Here is a 12,782-nt window from a genome sequence, read left to right as displayed (position 1 = left end):
CATTTGTGGCCTATATAATTCTATTTCCTTTTCCCAATAGATACTGATGCAGATACAAAACAGTGAAATTAATTTTTTCAGATGCTAGATGTATGATAATATACAAATATTGGCCCTAACATGGCCAAGGTTGATATACACATTTTTCACCTCAATAATAGGGTTGTTGAGCCTGGTCAACAAATGGTCACATAATGTAAAAAATCTGACTACGGCCCACTCAAGGTGTTTACATATAAAATTTCAAAGCAATCGGGCTAGCTGTTTTCAACAAGATTTTATATTCATCAAAATTAAATATTTGAAGATATCATCAAAAAAAGAACAAATCTCATAGAGGTTCACCAAAGGTACACATATAGTATGTATCATAGCAATAAGAATTGTAGTTTTCAGGAAGAAGTCGAAATAGTAAAAAGTTGACATGGTCAACAGGCAATCACTCAAATAATGAGCTGCGCTCGACAAAGTCAACAGCAGAGCTAATAAAATATATATCTAAATAATATATATATCCAAAATAGAATTTGTCAAAAACAAAACATCACATGTTTCAAAACATCTTTCATAAATACATGTACTGTAATTGCTCTATACTAGAACACAGAACTGCATAAAAACACAGACTGCATTTGCTGTATTTTAGATTAAATATGACATAGTTTGACCATAGATAACACTCTGTCATTTATGTAAGCATATGCAGTACTTATAAGAGCGAAAACAGTACTGAAACTTTTCACTTTAAAATTGTTTAAATAGATACATACTTTCAACTCATCAGGATAATCTGTACTATTGCCATTGCCTACAAGTAAAAGTGGCAATCTTTCTCTCAGCCACGAGGTAACATCCTGCAATGCTTTTTGGAGAACTTTATTCAACAAGTCTTGCACTTGAGAACATTTTTCAATTTGCTGTCTAGTTTCAGCTGTTTGCAACCACATAACTGCATTGCCATGACAGCTGCCATAGAGATTACATGCTGTTGTCAATAGTTTATAAGATCTGACTTCATGGCACACTGTCTGAATTGTTGTCAGAAGTTCATAAGCTTCTTCTACAGTACTCAAAGCATTGGTGAAAGCATCACAATCATAAGGTAATCTGAAAATGAAAAAAAATGCATTGTAATTGGTCGAAGAGGTGAGGTGGGTTGTAAGTATGTTCAGATTGCACTATTAAGTATTACAAGGTATTAAAATGTATCAGTGGAAGAGATTGAAAATGAAACACGTCACAAAAATACGGTTTAAGATTTACTGACAATAATGATTTTTGCTATTATAGTCATTCATGTTATTCCAGGACCTCTTTTACCTTTACAGTTCTTTTTGGGAGGATATTCAGTGTTAAAATGCTCAAATCAGCGGGGGAGATTTGTAAATCGTTTATTACAGCGGTCATTTTTAACCCATCGTAAACATACCAGTGTTGTTTTAGATGATAATCTATCATTGATGTAATGATCTTCCTACCATATGCTGTAACCTTCCCTACACTTTTTAGCCCATCTCTCTGTCTTATCTGCCCCACATATGTAATGATATCCCCAGCCTATATTACAATCTGTTCGCCAATCATATTACAGAGCAGGTGAAGTCAACAAGGTGACCTTTGATCTGCCTTGAAAAAAGATCCATGGCCGACAGACATACCCTGGATTTCATTACAGCATCATTCTGAGGCAAGGGCTTTGGACAACAACAATTCTTTAATAAAGAATAGCACTGCTGACAGTGATGGTTGTTTCAGTGTCGCATTGACAGGCTGCAAGGTTTGTTTCGAAATTTATGGAAGAGCTAACATAAACTATGCTCCATTGGAAGAGAAAATAAATACTCCGCAGCTACTGTGATAGTGAGATAGAAAGGGTGGTGCCTTGAGTGGCAAAAAGCCTTTCAATTGGCTGACATAGAGCACCTGACATTACTCATTAGAGATGTTGGATTGGACACCAAATTATGAGAATGACCAATTTGTAGATTAAGCATCAGGGAGAAACATAATTATGCTCCGTCTAGTAAATTCAGTGCTACCAGTGTTAAAATAGCATATTGTTGCTCTCAGCACTTTGAGCAGAAGTAGAAAATAGCATGTTTACCAAACAATTACAGTATAGTATAGAAACTAACACAGTAAAACCTGTCAAAACAGGCCCGTGGATAAACCGACCTCCTGTCAAAACCGACCCACTGTCAGAAACGACCAATTTATATGTAGCCCCGAAAATTTCTCCATAGACGCCTGTGTTAAAACAACCTGTGAAATCCGACCACTGTCTACTCCAAACACCGACCGCATTGATTGGTCTCAAGTCCAATATTCACACTGAATACATCGACCATCCGACCAGTTGCACCACATCCGCTGTCTAGTAATCCAATCTGCCCGACCTAAAAATTGTGCATTGAGTTCATTTTACCGTGAACGTCACAGAAACAATACCAAATCTCACACTACAAGTAACGTCTTAAGTAAAACAATGGCAACTGGTTAGGTTTTTCACACCACACACCCACGCATCACGTGGTGTCTGGACAGTATTATGACCCTGGAAATAAACAAATTATCACCTTCAGTTGCGGTGAAGCACACTGCATTATCACATCTTCAACGATCAAAAGGCATTGTTTTCTTCTTTCCATAACGATTCTGATTGATAATGTCGTGTAATTTTTCCATAAAGGGGGCTTTAAGATTGAAATTGATGATGTCGAAGAAGCAGTCAACAACAAAGAAATCTGAAACCTCATTTAGCAAGTTGCAGACCCGCAAACACAGTGTAGTGTTGATGAATACCTCTACTTTGATGAACGTATATCGACTGAAGCAACGTATGACGGCGAGTGGGAGCAATTTTATTGAGAATTTTATTGCAGACAAAGAAAACCATGAATCTACAGACAACAATGACATAGATTGCAATGCAGTCAAATTATCAACCCCACGATGACAGTGACTTGACGCATGGCGATGTGCTAGACATGTTGACGAGATTACAGAACTTTGCAATAAACAAAGACTCAAGTTACTGGACAGATTTCCAAGATGTCAAAATTCTAACGGAAAACAAAATCGTTGAAAAAAGATGTTCTTTGAAGCAGTCAAAACTTGACAATTTTTTTTACATAATTTGATTCATTGACTTAACAGCAAAATCGACTGTCTACATAAATTATGATAATTACATGTGAACTTACGTTGTGATGTCATTCGAAATAGACACCTTACCCGGTCTGTTTAATGATTTCCTGTACATACCATAATATTCTTGTCTTGTTAGGTGAATTATTTTATTCAAAACAATAAATGTAAAAAGAATCACCGGAGGCAAACTCTGGTGTCTTTTATTTGTCCTGTGTTTACAGCATGCAATTGATGTTTTAATCAAAGTCACGCCAATCCCCTCTGAAAACAGACCATAGATCCCAGTCCCAGTTATGGTCGGTTTTGACAGGTTTTACTGTATCATCACCAAATGAACATGATTGAGTTTCACCCAAGGCAGCTACATGCCAAGAATCAAAGCAACTATGCTGGTATTTTTCAAAAAAAAATTGATAACATTATTTTTTATCAAAAATTACAAAAATATTCACCAAATACATTGAAGGGCCCCAAAGGTACCTATATATCAAGGATCAAAGCAATTTGGCTGGTAGTTTTAAAGAAAATATAATTTTTGTCTAAAAATATCAAAATATAAGAACTGATGATGTTGACACAAAGTAGACAAATCAGAATAAGGTCACCCTATGGTGCCTACGCTCTGAAGCATTTCGGATTTCAAGACGAGTGTTATTTTTAGACAATCAGTTTAAATTTGTGTGTGTGGACGGCACAGCTGATAAGTGCTACATGCTATGGTACAGTGACTAAAAGCAGTATAAAAACATCAAATTGCACTTACCTATTCTTATCAGCATTTTGAAATGATTTTTTTTCATGTAAGGCTGCTATTGCCATTATCCTTTGTATAATTTCTCTCTTTTCCTTGGAAAAGTTTGTACAAAATTATATAGATATGAGGCATTGAGACACACATAGCTCATCATTAGATTCAGTCATATTATTTAAATTGTAGGTGTCGTTATACACCAAGGCATGTACAGAAATTCTGTTCTAAACAACGATAAAAATGCACACTAAAATTGCAAAGGCCGATAGGTAGATGCTTATTTGTAAACAACAATATGCTGTGAATGTCTGCAGCATGTGCAAGTGATGACTCTCCCACTTTAATATGGAAGTGCAAATTATTAGGGTTGTACCAACCCGTTTGTTTACCTAATCATACCTATTAGAAAATGCGTGAAAATAATAAATTTCATTTATTACTCGGCTTAATTACAGATTACAGCCCCAAACGGAAACTATTCGAGAATATATCTAGGTCCACAGGGAACACCTTAGGGTAACATTCTCCAAGAAAAAGGCCTCGTCTAAGGGGGTCACCCCCAGGGCTATCAGGCACCCGAGGCCTGCAGTTTCATTCTCCCAAATATTTCCGGTACGAGACAACGGGGCGCTCGGGAGCTTGTGGGAAGTTGGGCGAGTTCCACTAATTTTCTGGTAGGTATAATTAGGTAAACAAATGGGTTTGTACAACCCTAATAGTTTACTACATCATCTACCAGAAAAATCATTTATTACTCTTTAAGCAGAGTAGCACTCACGAAGTAGCACGCTGTTGCGCACGGTGCTCCTTGGTGGTGCGGGCTGGGTCCACAAACACTGTCTGACCTGTCACCACTGGACCCAACCTGTAGAGACCCTCCAATGCTTGGAGGTCTCTCAGGTGATAGTTAATGAAGACAAGTTCTGAGATCTCCAGAACCCCAGCTCAAAGCACCTGTTGGCTACTCCGCACACTTCGTGTGACCTTGTGACATTCCAAACTGGTCGTTGACAAAGCTGTTTAATTATACGCTTTCACAACCGTATTGACAATCCACCATGAAATGGTGATATTCGAGGCAGGGTGGTTTTGCTTGCCCCGCCCATAACAGACAAACATGCGATTCTCACTGCCTTAGACACCTTGGTGCGATCGAAGTACCAGCTCAGAGTCGGACAGCCGTGCTAGTGAGACCTGGGATGACAATCGGTTTTGGGTCACCTCTGGGATTTGATTCTTGGCAAGAAAGCCCATCTGAGTCTTCAAAATAATGTTAGTTCATAAAGGAGGAATAATCGTCAGTAAAGGACAGTGCCCCTATCTCTGAACGCTGCCTACCTGACGCCAGAGCTAAAAGAAAAACTGTTTTCATAGTGACATACCTCATGTCTGCCTTACCCATAGGCTGAAAGGGGGGCGTCATAATGCCGCAAGGACCAACGACAAGTCCCTTGGCGCGCGGCCTCTTCGAGCGGAAAGGCCAGTTTCAGTCCAGCAGATTCCGATAAAACTGGGAACAACACTGACTGATATCCAAGAATGTGGCTGTAGAGTTCTCCCTTTTAGTGCGACACTTACCAGCCTTTCATGATCACTTGCCTTCAGCTTTCCACCTCGCCTCAAAGTGCTTCCACGCTTGGGAGTCCTATATGTCGCAAATACCCTCAAGGCAAAAAGCTGACAACACATACAGTACAGTTCTCGCAAAAGCTTTTGCTTTTGTGGCATCATTGTCGCCTCAGCATCGCATCATTGTGGCATCAGCTTCGCGCCATTGAAAATTGAAGCTGTGTTCGCCTCGCTCATTTTGTGGCATCATCGTGGCCTCAGCTTCGTAGTCTCATGGCATCAACTTCAAAGTATTGTGACATCAGTATGACCTCATTTTTAACATAAAGGCAGTAGAGAAAAACACATGTACGTACAGAAGTTCGATATGTACTCGATTTAAAATTTAAAGTGGAAAGGGGAGAATAAAATAATATGATCAAGAGTAAAATGACATTTTAAAAAGTTATCTTGTTCAATTATTTTAGTTTTGTTGAGTATTGGGGACCAAAAACTTTGTGAAGTACATTACAATCAGCTAGGTGACAAGTGTCATACTGACTGCAAGGAAAATTGTGATAAATTTAAATCACACGATGCAATCATCATTCGGATACAACATAATTTTCTATATACGAAATGAAACTGTTCTTGTTGTAAAATTACCTTATTTTCGTTCCTTTTATTTGCTGGTAAGAGAACAGATTCAGATTCCTCATTTCGGTGTTATTTTTCTGTGTTTCGTTTGGTTTTAGCCGAGTCCGATCCCATTAATACACGCAAAACACACGTACGCCACCTGGTGCGTCGGCGTTGTCACAGTCGCCTTGATACAAAGTTCCAAAACAAGTGCATACATTTCCAACTATGATTGAATGGTTATGATGGTGTCGGTCTGGTAAAATTTGACAACCAATTTACAAAATTAAGTCACCATCAGTGTGACTTGAGCTCGACCTATACATACTTTAGAAATATTCTGACAAAAAAATATTTTTGAATAAAAACAAGCCACTTCGCGATGAGCGTCTTTTGTGGTCAGTAATATTTACGAACATTTTTGTTCACTATTGACGATCTGCTCTGCTAGGATTGCCCTTAAAATCAATTTTGTGTGTCTGTGTGTGTGATTTCCAGTGTTTTCACGTATTAATTCTTTTATGATTTTTTGGCTTGACCTATTTCCCTCAAACTTGGCAGGCAGGTTACACTATCACCCTAGTTATTAGGTAAAATCTGAAAAAAATGGCCCACCGTTACCATAGTAACAGCCAACAAACTTTTTTGGATAGCTTTGTGCCAAATGTATAACCTCCTACAAATTTAGGATAAAACTCCTTGTGTGGGCACAAAGTTACTATTTGAATTTTTGAATCTTTTTGCTGAGAAATTTGACTCTTCTGTGAGTTTTTTGGCTGGGCCGATTTGGTTCAAACTTGGCAGGCAAGTCACACCTTCACTCTAGTTAATAGGTTGTAAAATCTGTAAACAAATTCTGGCCCATCGTTTCCATGGCAACAGCCAAAAAAATGATTTGTTGAATACCTTCACGCCAAATGTATCTCATCCTACAATTCTAGTGAGTGTGGGCATACATTTACTGGTTGTTTTATGTCTATTTTCATTACGGAGAAACTTGTCCTCAAAGTCGGTGTAACTTTTCACCAGCGGCTTTTAACTGCTCTGTGGGTTTTTTTTTTGCTTGGCTGATTTTTTTCATACTTGACAGGCAGGTCGTACTGTCATTAATTGAAAAAAATTCTCGCTCACCGCTGCCATGGCAACAACCAACAACTGATTTTTTAATACTTTCGCTCCAAAATTATTACCTTCCACCAGTCTTGTAATAGCAGTGTTAATACGATCATGTTTTTTTTATTTGGGCTACGTGGCACACTGGTAAGAGATCACCGGCGACAACATCAACGTAATCCCAATGCAACTTTGAATTGAACAATAAATGAACTGTAAATGCTGCCTTCAATCTAGAAAATATTATTGAAAAACGGTTGGAAATAATAAATTTAACAGCAGAATACGTCCTAGCAATAAAATAAAGTGGCTTCTAAAGACTGAACGTTTTTTTGCGAACTTCGTATATGGGGCCCGGTTTTAGTTATAAATCGACGTTAGCTTCACGTCCTACCATGGCAACAGCCGAAAACATGATCGCTAACCAGCCTACTGGTTTGTTTTATAATCCAAAATCACTCATTAATATTGTTTACTTTACATTTGTACTATGATTACGCTTGAAGTTACGATAATTTTAATGCATAAATGTACACTCACAAAAATACCCCCAGGATAAGAGAATTTAGTATACAGCCTTGACAAAAAAGCATTATTTTTCCTTGACTTAATATTCCATTTTTTAACTTCATGTGGAAATCCTGATGAGATTTAAAGTTTAGTTCACAGCTAACGGTTTTGCAATATTAGAGGCTTTGAACTTGTCCATGGAGGCTGCAAATTAATAAATATTGTATTCACTGACATTTATTTTGTAGTTTCCACAGTATCTTTTTTTTACTGGTGTGGCTACAGTGACTGTGTAGTGTTTTTGTTTTGTCGATTGTTGCATGGAGGTAAAAAGAGATTGTTGTCAGTTGTTTGTTTTGTGTTCTTGGAATTTTGTACAAACATCAACAACGGTTAAATAGGTATGTTATTTCCATTTTGCAGTATATCGTAGACAATACTTGTATCCAGCATAAATATCAGAATGTTCGAAAGCATGAGATTGTAATGTAAATTTCATTAATTAATGGTGTAAGATGACGCTTTCTTCGGGGCCTTCAGAGTCCCGTGTTGACTATGTCCCGGCCCGTTTACTTACTTGTTGTCAGTGTCTGAGTGGTATATACAAAATACGACCAAGTAAACATCAGAATATTAAAAAAATGGAAACCTAAAAATCATTTGCCCATGCCAATAGACCCGCAGAACCAAAACAATCTGTCCGACGTCGCCGTCCACAGCTGCGGTATGATTTTACACATCGAAATTGAGAATCGCGAGTGTAGACATATTGCATAGAAATTAACACTAAATACATCTATCCCGGCCAGCAATCGAATCATCAATCTTCATGAGTGACGTAACTGGCATCTCCATCTATTTGCCTTTATTCCCACCACCCTAAAACGCTCAAGTGAATATTGTCAAATTCGTGAGTGTGCGTATTTTCGTACAGTGGCATAAACATTGCTACAATCAAATACGCGCTGAACAGAAAGTCAATTCTGGGCTAGTACCATTGTCAAATTCTGGGGAGTAGAGGACTGCATATATGGGAGACATTACAATAAGGAATTATTATAAATACTGTTCGATTTGCATATCAAAATCCTTTATTGGAACAGAGCATGTTCTATATTCACCAAAAAACAAAGTTGCTATTTTTCTAGACACACAACAGACTCGAAACACTAGAAACCGTCCGATCCGAGCGACCCCGGTTCTTGAAAATCGAGTCTTATCGCCCTTGCGTTTCCGAGCAAAAAAAAACGTTGAGGCTAAAAACGATCGATTTTCGCCCAATCTTCTATGATTTTTTCATAATTTAACTAATTCAGCCCAGCGGTTAGATAGGGTATTTATTAGAGACGCCCGGAGAATCAAAATTTTGGACGTGAATCGCTCCGGCGACGAAAAATCGTCGAAAATAGCCAAGGGGGTGAGGGACTGCATTTCGAAAACATATTTTATATATAGGGTATATAACAAGCCACATGCCTGTAAAAAAATCGAATAGCGCTTGACATGCACAAATAATTTATTGGGCTTCAGAAAAAAACGAGTCCATTTAGTTATAGCCGTAAATATTTGGTGACCAGCCGATGAACCATTTGAAAATCATGATTAACATGGAAGTCAACCCTAGCCTGGTTTACCTTATTATACAACTTGCAAAACTGATTTGCCATGGACCCTAATGTATCTCAGCCCAGTTTTTTTTCTTCTTTTTTTTTTTAATTTAGGTCAAATCCAATCGCCTTTATAGTGAAAATATATGGATGTTTTTCATTGAATAATTGTGAAGCCTGTCACAACACAAAAAAACCCATGTGAATTGGCACTGGAGATTGGATGGTATGACGACCCTTCAATTTGCCTCGAATATGCTTTGTTATAATATCATCGATTAGCTGAGAGTCACCTGATCAAAGCACGACCCGGGTCACAGAACCATACTTGTCTGACTAGTATTATCAACAGGATTTTGTGAGAGAACCACATCCACATTTTCAACTATTTTTAGCACGGAAGTTGCCAACAAATATCAAAAAACTCATGAATTTCATGGATTTGAATAAACTAAAGCTCGCGATTGGTAAGACTGGTTAATAATATATAGGGGATGCTCTTCGATTTTTTTTTTAATTTAATTTAATTAAGAAATGGATAGTTGAAGTTGGATCGATTTCAAGGCGGCTGTTTCACCACCACAATTCTACGCTGTGTTGTAGTTTCGTGAGGTAAACAAAAATATATAATAAATAGTACTTGTTTAATTATTTGGTTTTACAGCCCGCAAATTACGAGTCATGATCCCCATGAATAACGATAAATAAATGCTGATTGTGTTGAATGACAGATGGCGGGACTGTTTGGAGAAACCAACGGGAATCGATATTTCAAACAAATCATTGGGACTCGGTCGGTAGACATCCCAAACAAATTAAATTATTAACGAAGACCAAGATTTTTCTAGATATTTACGAACATACTGTCATACCAAATATATGCAAAATTGACAAATGCACAAAGAGGTGTAATATTAGCATGGGACTTCTATTTAGCTTCATGGTCCTTCGGCTTGTCTTGGGGGAGACAACAATAATTATACAAATAGTAAACTCAACACAATCAGGAAAGGAAACCCAGACAACCATGTTGTACTTCTGTTGAAATACATTTTGTAGCAGTGCGTCATGTCAGAATATTGTTTAAAATGAAATATTCAATCCCAGCCAAATCTAGGTCAAAGGGTCAGATTGCGTGCATATAATTATAGATAGTTAAAAAGTATTTGAACTTTTGATGGTTGTTCAACATCTATGAAAACAAGAAAAATTTTAGTAGTCCAAATTTTAAATGCAAGCGAGCGGATAGTGATATTTCCAGGTTTGCTGTAATTCTTTGTTTAATGAAGCAATGCTGATGCCACATTGTCACCATAATGAGGCCACAATGAAGCAAAGCGATAACCGCCTAATTTTTTAATGTCACGACATTGATGCGACGATGAAGCGATAACAATGCCATAATGATGCGATGCTGAAGCGAAGCTGACGCCAAAGCTTACGCAAGAACTGTACTGTACTGTATGTGGGTCCCAAATGTGCCTGCGATTTTGTCGACACGATCTTAGTCTTTGCCACTGACTTAGGCATGATGCAGTCTAGGAAAAGATTAGAAATGAGATCATAAAAAACGAGAAAATTCATCCTGCCAGAAAGGAATCAAAGTGAATTCAAACTGAGTTGGCGATTCAACAAAACTAGGGCCCTAATAATGGAAAGCCCTTACCGTGATGTTGGGATTGTCAGAGTCGATCGCCAAACACTAGATTTCCAGGAAGCTCAGTAAACAAACTGAATCTGCCTTTCTTGTCCAGTAAACGTTGTCGCGGAAAAATATTTCCAACCTTGCGCACCGGAGACAAAAAGAGAGTGATCTCCCTGGAGAGTAACCCCCTTAGACGAGGCCTTTTTCTTAGAGAATGCTACCCTAGGGTGTTCCTTGTGAACCTGGGTATATTCTCTAATACCGGTAGTCCCCGTTTGGGGCTGTAATCTGTAATTAAGCCTAACGAGTAATAAATGAAATTTATTATTTCTACCAATTTTCTGGTAGGTGATGTAGTAAACAATATGCTGTGACTGTCTGCAGCATGTGCAGGTGATGACTCTCTCACTTTAATGCAACACTGTTGTCAGAAGTACGCAAGTAAAAATTTTACAGTTCTGTTATTGTTCTTTGATTGGTTTATACTTACATTGCTCGCACACTACACTTCATAACTATTATAAAAACATATTGCTCACAATTGTAACTGTAGCAGTTATAGCTATAACTAGGCAAAATGTTTTTTTAACGGCTATTGACCTGAATGATCGAGTGAAAATGAAGTCAACATATACATTACCAATTATCTTGTAATTATGCAAGATTAATGGTGAAACAATAGACCTAAGAAACAATTAGTGATGACACTTTATGTACTTTCATATACAGTTTGGACACATATTAATATACAATAAACTGTGAAAATTGCAACTTACTATTGTCACTGTGCTGTAGTAGTTATGCCTGGAATATGATTTGTTAGTTTCTTTAATGATGATGTCTCGTAACCTACAGGACACCAAATATGTTGGGAATAGTCCACTTTGAACAATTTTTGGTAGATCGGCAAATGGGACAGCGAGGAGACATGTTCTGATAAGTAAGTGGTCTACAGAGAAGTGCTTTCCTAACTGCTCGATACATGGTAAAATGTCATATCTGAAAAATACAACTCAATATATTCAGCAAATAACAACATTTTCAAAACATTGTCATCACAAAATGAACATATATAATTCCACCCAAGTTACCTACATATAAAATATAAATTAATTTAAAAGCAATTGGCTTTTAAGCAATCAAAAATACCAGTTTTGACCAAAAATCACTAAATATTCATTAAATCAGTCAGTTTCTGTGTGCTTAATAGGAGAATTGAAAAGACATGAAATAAATCTCAAGAAAATGCATTTCGAAACTAGGTGAAGGGAAAAAATAATTTACATATTATTTCTACCTTTTTTATTGATTTATCCATCACTAATACAAGCAGCATAACTGTCTTGTTAGAGTGTTTTCCTTAAAAAAAAGTTGATAATGTTCTATATGGTGATATAGTGATTTGTCATGGTTTTTGTTAGCAGCACGTGTTCTAAATCACAGTATGGTAGTTTATATGGTTGTCGCTATGGCAACTGCAATTGTTATCAACTTGTTAAAAGCCATACCAAGTATCAAAGTAATTGACCTGGTACCAGTAGTTTTCAAGAAGAATTCAAAAATAGCCTTTTTTACTAAAAATTACAAAAATATTTACTAATCATAGAAAGCTTAGAAATGAACTCCAATGTGCTGAGAATATTGGAGACACATTAAAATTAATTAAGATTTGCTTTTCAAACGAAAAGCTTGGCAACTAATTTTTGTCTGCTATTTAAGATGCATAACATGAAACAAATTTAATTAACATTATCAAAATTTATAATACATACAGAAAATACATTTGATTTTTCATCCATAGTTTTTAGTCTAATTTCTT

At 37.0% G+C, this 12,782-nt stretch overlaps 1 protein-coding gene across 1 annotated transcript in view; it reads right to left on the bottom strand.

Annotated features, from left to right (window-relative positions):
* Positions 1 to 12,782, bottom strand: part of LOC144350052 (E3 ubiquitin-protein ligase rnf213-alpha-like) — a 156,006-nt gene that overhangs the window by 77,605 nt on the left and 65,619 nt on the right. The window contains exons 10-12 of the mRNA XM_085502817.1: positions 11,740 to 11,962; positions 3,914 to 3,996; positions 771 to 1,107 (exon numbers count right to left, since the gene is read on the bottom strand). Coding sequence (XP_085358943.1) covers positions 771 to 1,107; positions 3,914 to 3,996; positions 11,740 to 11,962 — 643 coding nt within the window. The remainder of the gene's footprint in view (positions 1 to 770; positions 1,108 to 3,913; positions 3,997 to 11,739; positions 11,963 to 12,782) is intronic.

Source organism: Saccoglossus kowalevskii, chromosome 8, assembly GCF_978046115.1.
Source record: "Saccoglossus kowalevskii chromosome 8, keSacKowa6.1, whole genome shotgun sequence".
NCBI classification, from domain to species: domain Eukaryota; kingdom Metazoa; phylum Hemichordata; class Enteropneusta; family Harrimaniidae; genus Saccoglossus; species Saccoglossus kowalevskii.
The sequence above is the reverse complement of the archived record's forward strand: the minus strand, read 5'-3'. Positions and strand labels throughout refer to the sequence as shown.